The 15,226-nt window shown below is 35.1% G+C and overlaps 1 protein-coding gene across 1 annotated transcript; it reads right to left on the bottom strand.

Annotated features, from left to right (window-relative positions):
* Positions 1 to 4,039: 4,039 nt before the first annotated feature.
* On the bottom strand, positions 4,040 to 6,611 carry LOC110686827 (NAC domain-containing protein 43-like). Its single transcript, XM_021863416.1, has 3 exons — positions 6,050 to 6,611; positions 5,659 to 5,927; positions 4,040 to 5,225 (listed from the first exon to the last, which is right to left on the bottom strand). The coding sequence occupies exons 1-3, from the start codon at positions 6,336 to 6,338 to the stop codon at positions 4,257 to 4,259; spliced, it is 1,527 nt and encodes a 508-aa protein (XP_021719108.1). The 5' UTR covers positions 6,339 to 6,611; the 3' UTR covers positions 4,040 to 4,256.
* Positions 6,612 to 15,226: the final 8,615 nt, after the last annotated feature.

Below are 15,226 nucleotides of genomic sequence, written 5' to 3'. Positions count from 1 at the left end.
ATATATATATATATATATATATATATATATATATATATATATATATATATATATATATATATATATATATACACACACACACACACACACACATATATATATATATACACACACACACACACATACACACACACACACACACACACACACACACACATATATATACACACACACACACACATATACACACACACACACACACACACACACACACACATATATATATATATATAAAGAAGTCCTAAAGGACACTAAATTTCATTAATATAAGCCATACGACATCTACAATTGACAATGAACGATAATAAAAACGAATTTAACAAAATCAAACAAGAATTAATCAGGGAAGGGCTAAGAATCCAAATACATAAATATAACAATTCAGCATATTCTGGATTCATTGTCTCATACAACTTTTTAAGTGGATCCATTGTCACTTCACAATTTTGTGAGAAAGTAAATTCTTGTGCTAATTTTGTAACCCAAATCCGAGTCATAATCAATAGTAGCCCCGCACAACCGGAGATCAAGGGCTTGTTCATATTTACTAAATTGAGTTGAAATGAACTGAACTGAACTGAATTGATTGGAGCTGAACCGAACTGAACTGATTGAAGCTGAACTGAACTGAACTCGTTAGAGCTAAAATGAACTGAACTAATTGGAAAAATTAAAATGCATAAAAATATATGAAAACGTTTATGAAAACTAATAATAATATATATAGTGGATTGTGGAAAATATAAAAGTGTTATAAAAATAACTATGTATTTTAAATTATTAAATTTTGTAATATTAAATTTTTATTTTTTTATATTTTTATTTATATATATATATATATATATAAATATAAAGTATTCTTCAATATTTTACTGTAGTCAATTGCATATGCTGTAGTTTCCCGAAAAAAAAAACATATTTTCTTTTATTATTAAAAAATCGTTCCCCTAAATTTTCTTAACATATTTTACGCTTGAGTAACCTAAATTTTTCTGGTCGTCTCCCTCCTCTCAACTATCAAGCAGCATGGTTTCTTTCAAATTTCTCGAGTGAATAACTAAATTGTTCTGCTAAAGAAGGTTTGATCTAATCCCTTTAATTATTATTATTATTATTATTATTATTATTATTATTATTATTATTATTATTATTATTATTATTATTATTATTATTATTATTATTATTATTATTATTATTATTATTATTATTATATTATTATTATTATTATTATTATTATTATTGTCGTTGTTGTTGTAATATGCTGAAACATCTAATACAAAAAAATTAAGAATTGAATTGAACTGAACTGAACTGATTGGAGCTGAACTGAATTGAACTGAACTGAACTGAAGTGAAAATAAGTAAATATGAACAGACCCCAAATTAAGCACAAATAAAACATTGTCTTTCGAAGAAGTACGGAAAACCTTGTTTTTCGAAGGAGATCGAAAAAAATCTTGTCTTTCGAAGGAGATAAACCCTTTCTTTCGAGGGAGACATTATTCTAACCTTAACTAAAAAGCTTAACAGAAAATAAAGATTGGGGCTTTCCACCGGTGAAATCTGATGAAAGCCCCTTTAAAATTGACAATGGAGATTAGGTTTTGGAGAGAGAAGAGGGAAAAGGAGGCTAGGGTTTAGAATTCAATTGTAACAATATATTATTTCTTGTTAATTAGATCAATGGTTCAGAATGATAAAAATTAACGTTACCTTTTCTCCTCTTTCGTTTCCAATCCTTTTCCTTTCCAGATTCATACAAAATGTGCACTTAACTTAAAAAATTAATAAAACTAATATTTTAGGTATGCATCGGAAATATTAAAAAGCTTAATAAAATGAAATAATTAAACACATCAAATTTAGCCCAATGGAGAACAAGATGAAGAATTATGTTTTCCTTCGTATTAGCAGTTAGCACTACAATAAATCTAAACTGTCATTCAAGGATAAGAAGTGAAGGTATGTTCCTTGGGGAAATTTATTTTATTTGTTCCACATTCTTTTTCTCTCTTTTTTTTTTTCCCCCTTTCTTTCTAGTTGTATAATACATCCTCATTGCATATGTGAAAATTCTATAAATTCTTCACTTTTTTCAACAATTTTTTTTTCTTGTTTTCTTCACTCTTTCATTATGTATGATATAAGCGAAGAAGAAGGGCAAGTCATGATATTAATCAAGCATAACAAAATGAATTATTATTATGATTGCTTATATGCATATGAGAATTCAGTGCATGCATTGCCTGCACAAAGAGCTAGTTGTTCTATTTTTTTTTCCAGAGCTAGTTGTTCTAGAATAAAAGAAGTTAAAGTAAGGTTATTTGAAATGCCTAAATTATATCCAAGGACTTGTTCTCTTCATCAAAAATAAGGTGATATATTAGTCTGATTTAGTAAGGTCTAGCTTGGCTCGATCTAATTTTAACAAAAATTAGTTTTAATTATATAAAAAAATTGAAGATAACAAGTTTTACATCCATGGACAAATATTACTATACAACAAGTCAAAAGTGTAAACCATTGAATTGTTTAAAAATACTACATGTCAATAATTTCCTTGAACTCTATGAAGCCGAACCAATAATGTCACTGCACATTATACTAAATACCCAAATATGAAGGGGGTTGTAAAGTAACTAAATTGTTACATAGGGTCTTAGTGAAATAAAACAATACACATAGTCAAAGACTACCCTTAAATTATAACAATTGAACTATGATAAAACGAAACTCCTTCATATTTATTCAAAATTAAGGGTATTTGGGAAAGTTATCATTGATCAATGGTTATATATACATAAAACTATTAATGAAAAGTGATAATTCTTGGACGGACCAACATTAACTATTAACATTCTCAAAATTTGGTTATATATACATAAAACTATACTTGAATCAAAAAAATTTAATGAAATGTGATAATTATTGACGGACCAACATTCACTATTAACATTCTCAAAATTAGTCTAATCCAATACATGAATTGAATTAGGTAAATGTGTACCAAGTCTTCTCTCTTATCAAGTCATCCTTTGCATTTATATATATATATATATATATATATATATATATATATATATATATATATATATATATATATATATATATATATATATATATATATATATATATATATATATATATATATATTATCATACTAATATCACCCGTATAAAAATTTACATGCCATCCCTTGATTATATTTCATGTACGGATAAAAATCACATAATTAAACACGTATATTTGCGCCTCATTGACATAAGTTTATGTGACTTACATAATAAAATTACTCTTAAAATTTAGAAATATCGAGTAAGTCCTTATGATTTTTGATTTAATGTGCAAACAAGCTCAAGTAATTAATTTAAACTCAATCATCAAAGCCAATAAGTTAGGTAAGAAATGAAGTGATACTAAAAATAGCAGTGATATTTCTGGAACAAGAAGAAACAATTTCCAAAAGAGGGAAAAAAGTTCCTAGAGAGTGGGTGTGATTCCAAGTTAACAATCTAAAACTAACCAATAAATGCTAAGAACTGTAACACAAAATAATATTTTATAGGGTTTTGTTAATTAGTTAGCTGACCTTCTAACTTTCATTCTTCCACCAACTAAACACAGAGCCTAAAGGAAACCCCTCGAGGGTATCCCACCAACTTGAGGAAAATTTTGAAATTTTGAATTGGGTGATTATAACAAATTAATCACTAATTTGTCATAGTTGTCGTTGTAATTTAATCTTAACTGATATAATTCGATGGTGTCAAACATAAACAAAATATTGAAAAGATAAAAAGAATGAAAGTAGCATATCACCCCCAATACTTTTATCAATAACATGTGCGATTAAGTTTCAATTCCCCTTCAATTTTTTGTAACATAAATTATTTATTAGCAATAATTGCATAACCTATAATATAGCTTGTAAACCCTAAATTATATAAAGCAAATGTGAATGGTTAAGTAGTTATCATGCACGATTAATTAGAAAATAAAATGCAATAATATATGATAAAATTAACTTTTAAGAGTGCGTAACTAAATTAAGATAAAAAAATGCATGTTAAAATTAATGCTTTGACATATACTCCTATATAGAATTCCGGCTAGAAAAAACATAATTAAAACATGATCATAGAACACATAACTTAAGCAATTAATTAATATAACTTATAAAAGCGTACTTGATTAAATTATGTCTCTCTTCAACATTTATGTAGTATGCAAGCACCTACTGCGGTTAAAGTAAAAAGTTACTTGAAGAGGTTACTGAAGTGATCTCTATTCGGCTCTGAGTATGGATTCCAATCCCACAATGAACGGTCCGAAAACGCGAGCCCAGCACCAGCACCAGCAACCGTGACTGGAGGCAATTGCAAACTACTACTACTCGAGCCACCACCTACTGCAGCCGTTGGAGGATTGTTGTTAATAAGTGTTGCTTGTGCCTGTTGTGCTGCTGCTGGTGAAAAGAAATAATTGGAGAACAAAAATGGCAAATTATTAGTAGTACTATTACTGCTGCTCGGGTTGTTATCGTTGTTAAGAGCTTCGAATTGGAACTGATGTTGTTGTTGTGGTTGTGGCGGCGGCTGCTGTTGTTGTTGGAAATGGTGGTTGATGCAAGCTTGTTGATATTCGACTAATCTATGAATATCCTCCATACTCGGCTGATGATGATGATTCGGAGGAACAAGTCCAGGAGTAGGATGTTGATGAGTTATAGAGTTGTTAAGCGAGGAGGGCAATGATGTAATTACACCATGACCGCCACCGCCTCCACCCACTACCACTTGGTGATTATGATGCTTCAAATTTTGATTATGATCATTTAATAACTGCATCATCCTATTAACCTCGATGGAGGATGATGTTGGTGGTTGTGGTGGTGGTGGAGTTAGCGCTTGCTGTGGGGCTGCCAATGGACTGACCGCAGTGTACGAGCTGTGGTGAGAAAGCCCAAGGGCGGTCCCCACTTCGGTGCTACTACTAGCATCAGTATCGCTTACCTTGTCACCCATCTGAGGCGGCGGGTGCTCAAGTTGCTGTTGTACACAAGTTGTCTGAGCTCTAAAGGCGTTATGGTAGTTCTTCCTCTCGGAAGACAACGAAGTTGCTTTCGACGATGATGACAGCCTCGAGGGCAGGCTACTCCCTCGTGGCACTGATGGATGATCCTCTACTCCAGGCCTCTTATACACCCGGCACAATGAAATCTCCGCCTGAGATAAAAATCCCGCCCAAAATTAGGCAAAACAAAACAAAAAAACAAAATAAAATGAGTGTACATTTTTGTTTTTCACTATATTTGTATTAATTACTAGAAAATAGAAGTATCCAACAACAATATGAGTACTGATCAGTTCATATTAATGGTGAATATCAGAAAAAAAAATCAGTAATTGAAGCTTCATTCATAACTTTCACTATATTTGCGTGATCCAACACCAGTAAAAATAGTACTCATTTATTACACTCTTTACACTACTTGGAATCTGTGTTCTTTTTATCACTTATCTCCTAATTTAGTGTCTAATTTTTCCAACCCCTTTGGTTTACACTATAACCCAATTAGGGTTTCCAATTTTTCCCCTTCTTTTGAAAAAAACAAAAAATATGTTTGTACATGTTTGAAAGTATATATGATGGTCTAACCTTTTGATACCGTTCCGTTTCGTGCTGAGGATGGCGGTATTCGTTCATAATCCAACTAGTTCGGATTCCCTTGGGCGCTTTACCGGAGTAAAACACTAGTGTTTTTTTAAGGCCGATGGGCCTGGAGTTCTCTCCTCGTATCATTCGATCAGCTCCGGTTGCCTTCCAGTAACCGGATGTAGTTACTCGATTAGGCCTATCGCCATTACGGTATTTTCGATCCCTTGGAACATAGAAGAACCACTCCTTCTCCCCAATCGCGGCCAAGGCTGTTTTAACAATTAACCAATTGATTATATAGATAAGAATCAAATATATTTATGATATGTGTATATGATATGATATTGATATAAAACAAACATAAATAAATGGTATAAATAAGAGTATATACCAGGGAGTTCCCAAGGGTCATAGCGATAAAGATCGAGGAAAGTAATGAGTTCAACATTAAATTTCTTGCCCTCAACCTTATGGCGAAGGTAGAACTCAACAAGTTCTTCCTCAGTAGGGTGAAATCGGAAGCCTGGCATGACCATGTCATGCTCGTGTTCGTCATCACCTTCTTGTTGTTGTTGATCATCTTGTTGCTGCTTGTCATTGTTGTTGCAAACGTTGTTGCTGTTGTGGTTGCTGCTATTAATATCGACCTTAGTGAGATTCATGGTTGTAGCAATTGCCATAAAAGGAAGGCAAAATGTTAAGGAAAATTTTTTTTAAAAAAAAAAAAAAAAAAAAGAGGATACTAGTAGCTTATCAAATGTTATCTTCTTTTCTGTATTTTTTTTAGTTCATGAACTCAAGGGAAAAAGTAGTGGCCTTTTATACTAGGAGTTATTGTACTGTTTTAGGAGTGAGAAAATGATTAAGGTAAAAAAAACTTCAACTTCCGTACAAAGTTAACAACACATTTTTTTTTTTTTAATGGAAGGAGAAAGAAGAAGATTTAATTATAATAAAAATAATTTTATATATGGAATATATAAAAAAAAAAAAAAAAAAAAAAGAGTATGAGAGTAAGTAGAAAGATCTACATAGCTTTCAGGGCCTACCTAAGATGGGGAGGGGGGGCAAATGCGTTAAGGGTGTGTTTTTAAGATAAAGAAAATGACATTGCACAGGGTAGACAGGGTGGCCACAGCTTCTTGTTATATCCTTCCTTAGCTTCGGTGGTCTCACTTTTTTGCGTTAATTACTTTTTTTTTTCTTTGTTTTTTCTGATTTTTAATTTTTAATGTTGTACAAATATGGTTTAAGGTTTAATCAGATGATTTTGTGTATATAAGCTTGAGCTTCTAGCTATTAATTAAATTATTGATCTGTTTAATTAAATGCTTCAGCTTCCATTTCTAAATAAGTACATCACTCAATTATGTTTTAGGTAAGTGAAGTGAAGAAATTTATTGTACATGTGGACCAAATTGAAAACATAATAGAAGTGAAGAAATATTTTTTTAGCAGATGAATGTGGCTAGTGTGAGGTTTTTTTTTTTTTTTTTTTTTTTTTTTTTTTTTTTTTTTTTTTTTTTTTGTGCACAGCTACTGCGAGTACATATATGCTTGGGGAGAGAGAAATAATGAGTAAAATAGCTAAAAAAGTAAAAAGAGATTATAGATTCACTTATTTAGAAATAAAAGGAGTTTTGATTTCACTCAATTAATCTTTTATAAAAAATATGCTAAAGTTTACAAAAAAAAAAAAAAAAAAAAAAAAAAAAAAAAAAAAAAAAAAAAACCAAACTCACGCATGAATTAATGTCAAACAATAATGAAGCAAAGCAAAATAAATTTGAGGTAAAATGAAAAAGAGAAGAAAAAATAACATACAAAACACACATAAAATATTATATTGAAAGCCTTGAGCACCGCAAATGTCGTGCCTCTAACGGTATCCACCCACAAAGGACGAACACGACTTTTTAGGTCCGCTACCTTGGAGTTAGCAAGGTCCGACCAAAACCCAGTGTTAATGGAGTTTAAGAGTTTTTCCAAAATATGGAATGCTCTTTCTAACTCCCACTCAAACACTTTACTCCAAATCCCAAGGTTGGTATTTGAGAGGAAAGTATGAGTGGGAATTTCTATCCCATCAATGTGGGATTCATGAAATTCCACAAATTAATTTAAAGCTAAATTAAATTAAATATATAAGCAAGTAATAAATCAACAAGTGTCCTAGTCATATGTAAAGAGGAGTATGGACCGCTTGGAGAGGAGGGGACCATACTTGCTCCCCACTCCTTCCTCTCCTTGTGACACATGTCCACACCAAAAAGCAAGCATACTTACTAGCTTCCCCTTTCTACGCGACCTAGGCCCACGGCCCAGCTAGCCTCGCACCGTGCGGGCTGCTCGCTGCTGCCAGCTCGGCCCAGCACGCCCACGCACATGAGTGCGGGCTGCTGATGCTGAGGGCGCTGCTAGCTAGCCACGCACATGTGCGGGCTGCTAGCAGCAGCGCACGCCAGTACGCCATGCATTGCTTGCGGGCTGCTGGCCGTGCTGTGCTACCATGCCTCGCACATGGTGCGGGCTGCTAGCCACGCCTTGTTAGCATGTCTCGCACATGGTGCGGGCTGCTAGCTTAACTAATCCCCTAGCACTCGGGATTCCGATGCTAGGGTTATTTTAGTCATTGTTGATTTATTACTAATTTGTCGTCTCATCTTTTTATTATTTTTTGACTCGACTTCCGACGCTCGGTTTCGACGCTCTAAGCTCGAATTTCCGACGTCTAAATATTTAACACTCGGGCGACGAATTAATTTGTTCCGAATTAATTCGTCGAGTTAGTTCGTATATTTTGCTTGGGTGTGACCCGAAGGGTTCAGTCAAGATTAAGCTGTAATATTAATTATATTAATATTACTGATTGGAAGCGACCTCCACCCAGCATTCCGATCACTTGACCTTACTGAATATATTAGCTTTCTAATAATTCTGAACCCGCTATCAGAATAATACACTCGTTCGAAGCACACCAGTCCTTTCAGAGTCTTGATTTGCATGAAATCAAGCGGCCAAGGGAGTTCAATACGAGTCTTACCTTGGGTCTTGGGCTGAGATGACTCTCCCCCTTGAGCTGTTGCAACACCGAATGCAACATTGAGTGGCTCGCCATTCTTTGATGCCGTAAAGGCATCCGACAGTTTCCCCGCAACGCGCTCCGAGCTCTCGCTTAGAGCCTTTAGCATAGCCGGGTTTTTACCTCCGGTTATAAGATGATTTAGGTTGGATGAAGGGATTGATTAAGAAGGATTCTTCTTCACTATCTTAGCCAGAGTCTTTGTCAGGTCATCACCCGGCAGTTTGAATAACTTTGTAATGAAGTGTGGAATGGATCTATTCCCAATCTACAAATGAAGAAAAAGGGTCACTGCCGGCAAATAATTAAGTTAAAGCGGCTTAGACTCCTTAGACTCCTTGGCCTCAAAGGAGGCTTTCTTCTCAAGCAACTGCTCCTTCCTCAGCTAGGCAGCAGATTTAGTAGGCGTTTTAAAAAGCAAGAAAACTGTTTGTTTAATAAACCCAAGCAAGGCCACCGATTCAAAACCGGTAGTAATAATAATTATGGCCACCGGTTAACCGGCGGCAATTTAAATGCGCGTTTTTTTTTGGTGGAAAACTGACTTTTGCCACCGGTTAACCGGTGGCAATAATAGGGATATATTTTTTTTTTCTTTTTTTTTTCGTTTTTCCTGCAATTATTCCTGCAACGATCCTGATATAATATTCTTCCATATTATTGCTATAAATTCTTCCATAATATACTTATTATTAATAATCATAACAAGAATTATAAATATATATTTAGACATTAATAATTAAAAACCAAATGTAATACAATAAATAAAGTGTGATATACATAAATACAAACAATACTAACTAGTCAATATTGTAGTCTAAAAGTTAATTAACAAAGTATAAATTCAAAATGATGTGACATTTACAAATTGAAGGTGATGAAAGATGCCAACATGTCTTGAACTTTATTAAGGTCATTGCTTGTTAACGGATCTCCCATTTGAACCTTGAAAAACTTGGAATATATATAAATTATGTTAGAATTAATTAAATTAGTTAAGTTAAACATGTGTAAATAAATATGTAAAGAATTTAAATACTTAGGTCTAAACGGTCTAAAAGAAGGCCTAAAAGACTTCTACTTTGCGCATTTTCTACATTTTTAAACTAATGACAACATAATTTCTCATAACATGTTAATTATACTTAGTTATATGTGGCTAATTCTTGAAATCACAGAAAAAGAGCATTTTACTAAGTTTAAAGACACATTTTCTTCCTAAATAGCCTAAATAAGGCCTAAATGACTTTTACTTTGCCTATTTTCTACATTTTTAAACTAATGAGCTATTTATTTCTCATATAATGTCAATTATACTTAGTTTTTGGTGGCTAAGCCTTGAAATCACAGAAAAAGAGCATTTTACTACGTTTTAGGTCGTACCTCATCAAGATGTATGGTGTTGGTACAATGAGTCGCTATGTCAAGCATGAATCTCATCACGTATAATCCACAATCAACTCCATTATCTTGCTGTGGGCACTAGCATATGAACAAATCAAATGAATCGAACATCACATAAAATCCACAATTGTTTTAGCAATGTTTATTAAGATAATCACAATATGATGTGGCATTACCATAGGTGATTTCCATGTAGGACCCCGTGGAGCACGTCCATGTATCTTCTTCATAATACTATAGGAAAGTAAATTCAAATTTGATTAGTTTGACTTTTAAATAAGTTAGGTTAAGATAATCAACACTAGGTAGCTATATTTACTTTTGTAGTACAGACATCACGAGGTACTTCTTTGTTGATCAAGCTGAAAGATTGTGTTATTAGCAGGACAAATCACCATGAGGAACCAATCAAACCTACATAAATTCACAATACAAAAACAAATCAATAATTAGGGTACAACATATAATTCAAATGTAGAAAGACTTGAATTACACATGGTTAAACGTACTCCTCATAACATAGGGCGAATATGAACTTGTCTCCTGCATGCATTGATTCCCTAATACTATGATTAACATAATACATCACCTCGGGGGATTTGTGTAAGATTCTAGTCTCGGATGTCTATTCGGGGCATAACCACCCAACTTTACCAGGGGAATTAGTGTCACTTAAGTGCTCCCGTAGTGCTCTACTTGCATGGACAATGAAAAATTAATTGACATATGAAGGATAAACAACACTAATATGAATAACATAATTAATTTAAGTGGCATGTGCCCGTACCTCATGAATATTTGAATGAGAGAAATGTTAAGCATTGAACCTCTTAAAAATTCCTTCACATCTTGTTTCTTTAACCATGCACTTGCATCCTCATCATAGTGGAACATTGCCTTAGGAAGTGCAATTTCAATGGGATCGTCACTAGGAAAATGACTAAAACGATTGTGTAGAAAAGTTAAATCCTTAGTGAGCGATTGAAGGACATTGTCTCCAACAAGTGGAGTAGGTTGCATGGCTGAACCTTTCGAAGAATTCTTTTTCGACACTTGTTCACTCTTCGACCCTTGTTCACTCATATTCTTTGTAGGTTGATCAACGCTTTTAGGCTACTCAACCTTCCTTCTCTTTGATGTTTGGCTTTTTTTCAAAATCTGATCAAACAAAGATAATTAGAGTTCAAAAATTTTTGGCCGGGGGTTAAGCTAGTAAGTACGCAGCAGCCAAGGCAGATTTGTTAAGAGAAAAAGATAGTGCATGCTGATTTGTTATTTAGCACAACATCAAAAATGATATTACCTTGTTGATCAACCTTACCCAAGCACGTGGCCATTGCACATAGCTACCTTTTGCTTCCCAAAGAAGAGTAATCCCATCATCCACTATAGGCACCGGTAGTGGGATGTTTTCGAACCCAACAATGTAAGAATTGATCCCGACCGAGTAATGTTGTGGCCTAAGAGATTGGAAATTGACCGTATCACCGGTCGTCGCTTGTGCACTACCATACGCCACCAACTGCAACTCTCCTCCATTTGATAGCCCCGGGGATAGAAGTGTACACTCGGTCTCTACCTACACCAGTAATGAAATTCACTTGTAAAAACAGAAATTATCAAAAAGGGTCTTTTCCTACACAATTGATCATGTAACGAAATTCACTATGTTAAAACCAAACACGCTCCCTCGAATCCTTAATTCACCTCTAAATCTGGAAATTCATGGGGTGTTAGATTATCAACCTCCCTCTAGTCCGCATGTGTGGGAGTAACAACCTGCAATAGTTAATCAATAATGCCACATTAGATCTCACGTAACTCACTATGCCAAAACTAATAGATTGAAAGCTACCTCTTGTATCTCATCTTCTCCATGTCTCTCATCTTCTCCTTGTCCTTTTGGGTGACTACTTGAGTCGACCGGTGTAGTCGGGGGGAACGACAAGGGTAAGTTCATTTGCTTCGCCCAAGCATTGAATTCACCTATTAACTCATTGCGTACTTGTTCCTTGATGGATGCCACCTTGGCATCCAAGTCTTCCGGTGAGTTAACACTTGCTCGAGATCTTCCCAATTTTGTGTATTCTAAACCCATCTCCTTTTCGTATCCTAGCAACGTCCCTCCCATACCTACTACCCGGCCTGGATGGTAGGGCTTTCCCAAAGCCAAGGTGAAAGGGTCTTTCTCTATAGTCGGGACCAGCTTGCCTTCAACAACATCTGTAGTGTACTCAAGCTGTAGCATAAGAAAAAATTTTGACATGAATACATATAATGTTTTTGCACGGTAAAGTTATGCAAAAGTTTCAAATAGCTTACAAGTTTATCAGCCACTTTTTTTCCGGTTCCTTGATGACCCATTTTCCGGTTTCCTTATCAAAGGAATGTAGAGAACAAATGAAATCGCCAACACGACTAACCAACGTAGTGATCGTGGAGTTGGAGGGTTCTTCGGATGACCCTTGAATCAAAGTGGGGTATATACCCTCCTTCTTCCGAGTTTGCCTCCATTCACCAAATGTCTTGGCCCACGTACGAGGGCGGTACTCCTTCTGCAATGCATTTGCCTTGTTTTGCTCTCGAAGTTCCTACATAAATAGAAATGTTAGCATCATTACTACAAAAAGAGTCAATATATTATACAATACTCATTAGATTTAGTAGTTCTTACAATTGCTTTGGGTCAACTTTTTTGAATAACAAAGTCTTTCCACTCGTCCTCCGTCACGCTTGGCCATATTTTCCACGGTGGGTCTTGTTCCTCAACATATTCCTCATTTCCACCTTCACCAACCTTCCCCTTGGAAGCTTTCTTCTTGTGTTTCTTCTTCTTATAGATCCATCCGCTGGTCAAGTGGGTCTTGAAGCCTCTAAATCTCTCCGCTATTAAAGAATCTAACACCCTTCTCTTCTCGGGATCATTAGGAATATTAAACAGCTTATACAATCACAAATACAAGCAATTATTATTTTCCATTTACAAACAACCATTAGGTGAAAGTATTTGTAATTGTGTAAATGTGCATTTAAACAAAACACTTGCCCTGGTATCATCCCAAAATGTTTGATTCAAGCCTGGAGGTACTTGCCGCCAACTAAGTGTAATGGGGATTTTGCGCGAACACATGCCAACTTGTTTTGCATATATCTGAATCCATTGGCCAGTAGGTTGGCCTCTTTTGTCATACTCCAGGACAATGGGACCAGTTGGCTTCTTAAAACTTGTTGTCGGACCCCTACCCTTTCTCTTAGCTGGTGCCTTTACCCCCACTCCACCACCTGTGTTCAATTTCTCCTGTCCTTGGCTTTGAGTTTGAGGAGTAGTGTTCTCACCAACAATCTCAACAATTGTAGAATCAATAGGAGGTGCACATTCAGCTGAAATTTCAAATTCTTCAAGCCTGCGCTCAAAAGCATCTTATTCCTGATCTTCTGGCTCACCCAAATCAGTCTCCTTGTTGACATCATATGGCTCGTCCTTGTTCTCATCCTCACCCTCATAGCCATCATCATCATCCTCAAAATCCTTTACTAGTGGTTCATAATCGTCCTCCATGAGTTATAAACACCTGTCATTACAAACATAACACGATATTAGGTCCTTAAGTGATAGAAATGTTGACATATAGGTCATAATACATGTTAGCATATAAAATAGGAAAGTAAGTTCACATATAGATCATTTTTATTCTATTTTCATCAAATTGACTCTATAAATTACGTAACTTGTTATTTTCTAGTACCGTTAACACTAAAAATATTAAATTCTATCATATTTGACGCATTTTGAGATATACTTCATTCTTTAACAAGAACTTGTAAAAATTTAGCAACTAAGATAACACTATCATTCATTTTCCCCAAAACTATTCATAAAATTACCTAACTTCTGATTAAATAATACTTTTAAATGCTTACAATCTCAAATTAACTGTTATAGTACCTCATTCGAATATTCCTTCGTTGTGGTCTGACCGCATATAACATGTCTGGTCGTCTATGTCATTTGATGCAATAGGTCTAGGAACAGTGAAAGGTGCTGAATCATCAAACGCATCGTATTCTTCCTCATCCTCAACATCTCCAATGCCTAGGATCCTTCTTTTCCCAGCTAGCAAAATGGACCATTTTGAATTGACTTGGTTAGTTACATAGAACACTTGCTTAGCTTGAGATGCTAGGATGAACGGTTCCGCACTATCATTCAAGTGGCCAAGATCTACAAGAGTAAAGTCATCATACTTGACATTACGCCTGATATTATCAACCCACTTACACTTGAAAAGAGCAACCGTGAGGTTACAATAATCAAGCTCCCATATTTCTAGAATTCGACCGTAGTATGAAAATTTTGCATCGACAGGTGATTTATCCTTAGCACTTGCAAACTCCCTCGACGATGTCACAAGAGTTACTCCACTGTTTTGGGTCGACGAAGATTTCAAATCCCGACCCTCTGTCCAAAAAGTGTACCTATTGATGTCATATCCCTCAAATGAGCGAACATCATCCCTAAGACCATAAGCAAGCCACCTTACTGTATCGGTGACACTATCATTCAAAAGACTCATCACTTGATCACTAAATCAACTCACAAACCTCTTATTATGCAATTGCATTAGTGCCCTTTCACCTTCGATGGAAATTCATCACGCAAAATAGCCATGTGCTCATCTAAACATGGGTGAACATCTGCAACATGGTGCAACACATAAAGGTGTGCTTGTAAGAACTGATCTCGATCAGGTGACATTCGTTTCGACCTAATTGTGCCATGACCATCTAGTCTCCCTTCATGTCGAGAAGTAGGAAGACCAATAAGTTCAGCAACGGCTAAATAGTCGGCCACAAAATTACCAATCTCCTCACTCACGGTCCCTTGAATCATGCTTTCTTCCGGATTAGCCAGATTCCTTAATTTATCTTGCAATGTGCCCATGTGTCTTTTAAAAGGATAGCACCACCTCAGGAAAACTGGACCGCACAACTTAATCTCACGCACCAAATGAAGAATGAGATGCACCATTATGTCAAAAAATAAGGGTGGGAAATACATCTCAAATTTGCACAAAGTCACAA

This window comes from Chenopodium quinoa, unplaced genomic scaffold (assembly GCF_001683475.1).
Source record: "Chenopodium quinoa cultivar QQ74 unplaced genomic scaffold, ASM168347v1, whole genome shotgun sequence".
NCBI lineage: Eukaryota > Viridiplantae > Streptophyta > Magnoliopsida > Caryophyllales > Amaranthaceae > Chenopodium > Chenopodium quinoa.
The sequence above is the reverse complement of the archived record's forward strand: the minus strand, read 5'-3'. Positions and strand labels throughout refer to the sequence as shown.